Source organism: Sphaeroforma arctica (genome assembly GCF_001186125.1).
Source record: "Sphaeroforma arctica JP610 unplaced genomic scaffold supercont1.168, whole genome shotgun sequence".
In the NCBI taxonomy this organism is placed as follows: Eukaryota; class Ichthyosporea; order Ichthyophonida; genus Sphaeroforma; species Sphaeroforma arctica.
In genome coordinates this window covers 108,516-116,628 of record NW_014040390.1, presented here as the reverse complement: position 1 = coordinate 116,628, position 8,113 = coordinate 108,516, and the positions used below count along the sequence as shown (strand labels likewise).

The 8,113-nt window shown below is 44.1% G+C and overlaps 2 protein-coding genes across 2 annotated transcripts; one reads left to right on the top strand and one right to left on the bottom strand.

Annotated features, from left to right (window-relative positions):
• Window positions 1–1,967: 1,967 nt before the first annotated feature.
• SARC_03342 (hypothetical protein) lies at window positions 1,968–4,938 on the top strand (the record flags this gene model as incomplete). Its single annotated transcript, XM_014302874.1, has 1 exon — window positions 1,968–4,938. The coding sequence occupies one exon, from the start codon at window positions 1,968–1,970 to the stop codon at window positions 4,719–4,721; it is 2,754 nt and encodes a 917-aa protein (XP_014158349.1). The 3' UTR covers window positions 4,722–4,938.
• Window positions 4,939–5,220: 282 nt separating this feature from the next.
• SARC_03341 (hypothetical protein) lies at window positions 5,221–7,106 on the bottom strand (the record flags this gene model as incomplete). The annotated part of the gene is made up of 3 exons (XM_014302873.1): window positions 6,871–7,106; window positions 6,136–6,185; window positions 5,221–5,315 (listed from the first exon to the last, which is right to left on the bottom strand). Exons 1-3 carry the CDS (start codon window positions 7,020–7,022, stop codon window positions 5,221–5,223), a joined length of 297 nt encoding a protein of 98 aa, XP_014158348.1. The 5' UTR covers window positions 7,023–7,106.
• Window positions 7,107–8,113: the final 1,007 nt, after the last annotated feature.

Here is an 8,113-nt window from a genome sequence, read left to right as displayed (position 1 = left end):
TAGTGTGTTGTGTGTTGTTAATATTATATATATTATATTATATATATATATATATATATATATATATATATATATATATATATATATATATATATATATTATGTATTTTAGCGAGATCATACTGCCGGCTTGCTGTTGTTCGTGGGAATTTCATATTTATAATTGCGGGGCTGCGAGGGTTCCCGGTGATGTGACGCCATGTACAACTTAAACTACGCTTGTATTTCAAACCCGGACATCAATCAAGTGTAATGAGAGTGTTATCGTTGCTCACTCGGTGGTCGTAACGTGTGCTCAAAAGTTCTGAAAATGTCGTCATATTGGGGGGGGGAAATCCTGATTGACACAATTATTTTATGATCCAACAATCGCCATTTTATGGGCCACTTCTGATGGATGACGTCGAATACTCACAGGCTAGCTGACGTATTGGGCCTGGTTGGATGCTTGAATGTACGCATTATCGGCAGCACTGGAAAGACTCGCACACTCTTACATTCTCACATGATGACATTATGAGAGGTATCCTTGATCAAGTGTGTATTTGCGCGCACACTTGTATTCGCATGCGAAACAGACCCATCAGGCTATCCACGCATATAAACATCTATCACATTGACTTTCAAAAACTGTGTATGTTTGTCGTACACAAACACAACCCCTTAGGATGAAGCCAGTATCAGCACCCTAATGTACCATCGTGTGAACTTATGACAAGTGAAGCTATTATTGTTTTATAGGAAGATTAATAATAAAATATTTAGCCCACTGAAGCAACCTTGATCTTCGAAAGATTAAATGGGTAGGTGCATATGCAACCTTTAACGGGGCTGCATTACAGCTAGCTGGCTATCACGTTGGTATCAAATAGGGCAATGACAACGAATGGTCACAGCGGAGCAGTGGAGTCTTGTAATATAATAAGTGCCGAAATTTACGTATGAGCGTAGCCTGCTGGAGAAATCAAACTAGACCAGCTAATCACATCGCGCTATCATACGGTATCGATTGTGGAATAATCATCGCATGAGTACAGCAGTGTCACTCACAGAACATACTTACTTCTTTCTCCGCATTTTTATTCGTTCATTTGTACACGCTATTTACAAATCGCAATGGCTAAAACGATCTGAAGTTCTGATATCACTGCAGGAGTGCAGGCTTGCAAGAACAATGGGTCACACATCTAGGCAGTAGGCGGCTTTATTGATATCAGTGAGAGAACCCCGAAGTAAAAATTGCTTTATTTACATATGTACAAGTTTTGTTTACATTTTAGTTTTATGTATATTTGTGTACAAATTTTATTTTGTACAGTGTCTATGGTTCCCTAAGAAGTTCAAGAACACATACATACGTAAATTTAAAACTAAATATATTTCTAAGAGCAAGTTGTACATATATAAATAATAAAAGTCAAAAGACCAGTGGATCACAAAGACACAAACGATAATATAATATTCTGATTGGATTTCACTCTTGAGATTTCTACAGGGTGCCGAGTGAATTTGTATCCAATGGACCAATTAAAGTCCCCTATTCTTCGAAATGATTTGCAGTTTTTAGATTTACTGATAACATTTTATGATTATAGTTTTTACAGACCCATCGCTCCAGCGGTCTCAGATGTGAGATCATATATCATATTTGGTTTCTCATCCTCCACGATGGTCGTATAAATTTTACAAATGAAGTCAAAAGCGCTTTTATTTTAAAAACATAAGTGTATTTATAAACAAACAAACAGCTGGCTGGCTGAGGTAGAATATGTAATTGGGAATTGTACACAGTGATCAGGGTATATATGAACTCGCTAATGACCTGGAAAATATATCTATATATATTGAGCTTCTATGTTCACGAACAATAGACATACACATAACCGCTAAATACGATCGTGCACAAACACGCACAAAACACAGCTCTTGCCCTACCATAAGTACAACTACTATTAGTACTGTATGACTATGAACAAGCTTAAGGATTATGATGATATCCCCACTGAAAAATTGAAAAACAAGATGTCCGCAGCATCGGAAGACCACTTCAAAGATAGTTTAAAAGGTAAGAAATCGTTAGAGGGTAGACATATTACAAGATCGTCCGCGTCCGCAGACGATTCGGCACTTTTTGGGGCCAACCTTGTGCCCTTGTCTACGTTCTCTTGTGATGGACAAACCATACAACGTCGAGCAACATCGGCTCACGCAGGCAAGACTACATTATATAAGCTCGCAAAAGACGTATCAACTCCTACCGCCACAGCGCCAAAGAAGCGCAGGCGATGGAGTTTCAGTAACATATTCAAGCTCAAGTCGAGTTCCAAAAACAAGCATACGGACCAACACTCAGAGACACGGACAATGAGTACATCAGAGAAACTTAAAGATGATACTCCTATGGATGGAAGTGATCCTCTAGCGCTGACGTACCAGCTACACAACTCGAAGAAAAAGTACGCGGCGCAAGCTCGCACCGCAGTCAGCGATTGCAGATCCGAAGATCCAGTAGGCAAAACGGTGCGAACAAAGTCCAGCGGACAATTGCCTAGGGAAAATTCCCGACCGATTTCGACTGTAGGTCCACTTAAAATGGTTGCTAGCCCCGCTGTCAGTGGAACATCGAGTGCCATTTCCTCAACAGGACTCAGATTCTCTCTCCGGTTTGCCTCGAGAGATTCGTTGTCATTTGATAAGAACTGGCTGGTGACTACCCCCACAGCATCTCGATCAACCGATTCTATTGCTACCGTACCCAACTGTAGACTCTCGCCTTTGCGTATCGACACTGGAAAGCCTGAGAGCGGTTCACAAATGACGTCTGCGACGATGGGCCAGCTCAAGTCATGCCTCAAGACACCTGCCAACGGGAAGCATAGTGTGGTTAGTGGTCTGGTAAGTCCTAGACTGCCGATGTCTAGCTCTGTTAGCCCCCGCAGAGTATCGCAGGTGGCATCAATGTCCCCGTCCTCGACAATATTCTTTTGCAGACCGGGCTCGCTCAAGCATTCGCTATCGCAAGCGAGCAAAACATCCGCCCCAATAACTACACAGTTTGACTTCGACAATCGTCCTGGGAGTAGCCGGCGACAAGCCACATGGTCAGTGCATAGGCGAGTGCCGCAGGAGGGCAAACAACAACGCCGAGATTCCGATTCCGATGATAACTCGGCGACCACACGTACTTCGTATGTGCTAAGCTATGCTTCCCTTTCATGCGAGAGTATGTACTCCTCCAGGACTACAACCCCGGAAATCGCCACGGACAGCACAGCGTCGGCAGGTGTATTCCATGTGCACTCGCCAGCGTGCTCACCAAGCAATGCATCGCACGAGCCTAGCCTGCAAGCATCGAGCACGCAAGACGAGGTTTGCCACAACTTGTCCGATACCTGCACACGCGTGGAGGTGGGTGGCCCGCACTCGCCCGACATAGCCCGTCCGCGCCACAACTCACAGCTCCCACAGCTGAATGTGACCAGGTTTGCCGGAAAAGCCGATGTGCCCTCGGGCTCACCTTGTGCGGTTACCTACATAGGCAGGGGCGCGGGCCATGGCCGACCATATTACAGGTCAATGTCGCTGGAACCTAGTCTGAACATCAGCAGTCCGCACCCAAACTCGCGCATTGCGGGCCTGCTGGGGACCCCGCGCTGCATCTCTGGGCCATGTACGCCTACGCAGCTGCTGGTGCCAACTCAGCTGTATCAGTACCCCACATACACCAGAGCCGAGTCATGCGGCCGCAAGATGAGGAGGGGCTCGGCACCTTCGCCTGTGAGGCAGATGGGGTCGTCCATACAGCAACGGGCCAAGTCCATCCGCAAGACCATCTCCAACAACACCAGCACAGTCAAGCACTCTGTGTCTGGCCGTGGCAAGTCAACGAGCCTGTCCAGTACACCGGTGATGACGCGGGGAGTTGCGGCGCGGACTGAAACGAACACGTGGTGTGCCCATGACGTCGTGAAGGCGCGTAGTGCTGAGTCTACCAGGCGAGCCACGTTTAGCACCAAGGCGATCGTCACGCCCACCTTTTCGCATCAGGCGTATAATCGGTCAGGCTGTGTTGTAGTTGCCGGAGGGCTGAGCAAGGAGGATGTGGTGCAGATCTACACGGATCTGATGAGCTACAAGCTATCCGAGATGGAGGTCCACGAAGACTCGGTCAAAAACATCAATACCAACATGGCCAACATGGCGCAGATGGAGGCGCAGACTCGCACAGACATACTGGATGCGATAGTCGAACAACACCTCAAGGCCGAGCGCCAGGGGTTGGTGCAGACGAGCAAGCACCTTCGGCACGTGGGAGAGGAAGCAGACAAACAGAGCGACGAGATTGTACTCAGCACAGCGGCACTTACAGCCAGTGACAGTGACAGCGCGCACTGCCCCGACAGTCCCGTCCACAGTGACACACCGTGTCCGCCCGAGAGTGCGTGTGATGCGTTAGTCGGGGTGACAGAAGCCAGCAGGGATAGCTCGTTCAGAGACTGCAGCGTGATGGATAGAGTGCTAATGGTGAACCCAGGAATGACGTACAGAAGTGCACCCGCTTTCAGTGACAGTTCGATGGCGGCGTTGCGGAGAGGCCGAGAGAAGATGCTCAGCCAGTTAGAGCGCAGCGATACCAAGTCGTTGCTGCAGATACAGGATGGTAAGGACAAATCGGGTGGTGTACTGCGCAGTCTACGGATAATAGGGCCCAAAGTGGTTTGAATTGTAGCCAGTTATGTGGCTGAAAGTAAGCACATAGTCAGAGACGAGTAGAAGAATAGAAGTAGTTAGACAGATAAGTACGAATATGTACGTAAGTGATATAGTGCCAAGCGTGAGAGTGCAGCACAGCGGTGACGAATTATAGTTGGCGTGCAAATGCCAAAATACGACGCATGGACGAACATAGTAATCAGAACAACAATAAAGTCAGTTCGCAACAATAGTATGGTGTGTAAGAGACTATAGAAAGCTACATCCATCAAGAATAAGAGCTTCACAAGAAAATAAAAAAATTTAAGATAGTTATCAAACGCTGAAGGAGAACATATACTACAGCGCAACGTAATATATGTATCAATGTCTGACAAACTACAGCGCAACGTAATATATGTATCAATGTCTGACAAACGCAACGTTTTCATACACAAAATCCACTATACTGTTTGACGGGCACGTCATATTTCTATAAATATATATATATATATACATGTTTGTATCTTTATTTCTTCGCACGCAGAGAATTGGCTTTCTTTATCGCAGCCTTTCTCCTCGATTTCCAGTAGGCTTTCTGCATCGGGTCATCTTTGCCGGCATCTGCACAATCGGATTGAAGAAATGTTATTAGATGATTGCGATTGTGACATGGTTCATAGCGTAATCAGCTGGATTAGACCTTAAGACTGCTCACTGGTTTTTGGTGTAATTTCGGGTGCTGTATTGGCAATTGGGGCTGGATTGGAACTTACAGACAAATGTCCACTGGCTTGTGATGTAATATCGGGTGCTACATTAGTAATTGGGCCACATCTCCCGACCACATTGTGACTAGCTTCTGCGTCACTACCCAAATGGGGCTGTAGATACGGGGGGAGCAGCCATGCACAGGCTATGTAGCTAGTACACGATGTATACGCAACAGTACCGAACTACCCGAAGCCTTAGAGACGGAGACCCCCAGCCACAACACGAAAGTCATAGACATCGGCTGTTCGAAAGTGTGTCTCGCTCGTCCCCCCCTTTGGTATATCCCACAACCCCGTACATGCGCTATCGGGAAAGATACAAGTCGCCTGTGTCGATTACAAGAACATTGACTCGTCTCGATGGATCACCCGAACATTCCCATGGCAACGGACCCGAGTAGGAGCAACAAGGATGCTCCGTTAACGCATGCCCTCCGCACTATTCCTACTAGCAGTCTCGGTAGTCGACGTAATATGGGCCAGTCACAAACCTTGCCACCACGCACTATGACAGGTGACATGCACATGCACATGCGGGGCCCTTCAAATCAGACACTTCCTCTCAAGAACTCTGTCCCGAAACCTCAGAGAAGTCTGCAAACAACGTCCAAATGCACCATTTTCAGGTCCCACTCTGGTTCAGGGGACACACCAACGTGTAGTAAACTCACCTCTAACACTCTTGTCCAGGAGACCGAAAAGCCATTCTGGGTATTCCGAGCTGGATAATGGCGGACAGGGCAGATTGGGTCCAAAGGGAAGCAGAGGGGTTAGTTCGGGGCATGTCGCGTGTGGGAAATTGAGGGGACTTCAGGTTATCTGAGCGCGGCAGGGGAGGGATACAAGCCGAGTCCGGGATATGCACGAAGCGAAAAAGTGCTTGTATCAGGCGCACGTGTTGTTTTAGCTAGCATGTGTGGTGTGCACGGTACTAGTGTACTGTGTAGTGTTGCTAGGCAACGGCGCAAGCCGCGAAATCGCCCGTGCAAATGCATGACTAACATCAACACCAGCGCAGTGCTATCTGGAAACCAACCGAGAGATACGTTATCCATAACTGATCTCAGCCAGATCTCTGCTTTTCAGCAGTGTGTAGATATGCACAGTGTATACATACGCATAACACGTTAATTGTGCTGAAGGTTGCATGTCCTGCGGTACTTCTGTGTGCAGCGATTGATTCTAAGGGACGCCCGGAATTAAACTACTAGGTAAACAAGCGGGGCGAGCATCTGTCTTAACACCCACTCGACGATACGTTCGATAGAACCCTCTAATCCCAAACCAAGTAGATAGCTATCATCGCCAACTTTTTTGCACAGGACAAAAACGCACACATGCTAACAAGTGGTGCGGCTGGCCTGACTACCGGTATATTGTACCAATCTAACTACACCCGCACATACTCTGGTTTGATGGGAGGGTCCTCGCCCTGTGCGAGAATATTGGCACCCGCGCACACATCGGTTGGACCGGAACATTTCGCTGGAGACAAAAGCAGAGCTATGTATGAGAAGCTGTTGAAGATGTCATGAGACGAGTTCGCCTCCATTTGCATCGAGTGCAAAAGCCAGTGACCTAAAACTAAAGCTTGATCCAATACGCTCGCCGAACTGGCCGAAACTTCACGAACCAGAATTCGTACTAACTCAGACCTGACCCTATGTGGCTCGTACCATTGGTCAATCTAACTAAATTTTCAATAAAACAAACGTTGCCAATCTAACTATGTATGGTACATCCGCTTAGTCAAAGCACATGTTTAAACTAACAATTGTATATGGTATGTATTTTAATATAAATGTATGGATGTAAAAATATATATACATTTATGAATATATATAAATGTATACTAATATGAATATATATATTAATATGAATATATATATATATATATATATATATATATACATATAATAATACACATACATATAAATATACATATACACATACATATACATATACATATACATATACATATACATATACATATACAAATACAAATACATGAACATATACATATACATATACATATACATATACATATACATATACATATACACATACACATACACATACACATACACATGCAAATACACATACACATACACATACATATACATATACACATACACATACACATACACATACACATACACATATACATATCAATATGAATATATATAAGCATATACATTAGAAAATACACATAAATATACATATATATACATATTTATATAAATATACATATACATTTACATATACGTATGCATATACATATACATATATAAATACATACACATGTACATGTACATGTACATGTACATATACGTTACATATACAGATACATATACATATACATACACATATACATGCGCATACATATACATATACATATACATATATATATACACATATACATATACATATACATATGCATATGCATATGCCTATACATTTAAATTTGCATTTACATTTACATGTACATTAACATATACATCTGCATATACATATACATTTACATATACATATACATATAAACATACACATACAAATACTTATACATATAAATTTATATATACATATGCACGCACATATACGTATACATATACACGTAAACATAAACATACACATACATATGCATACACA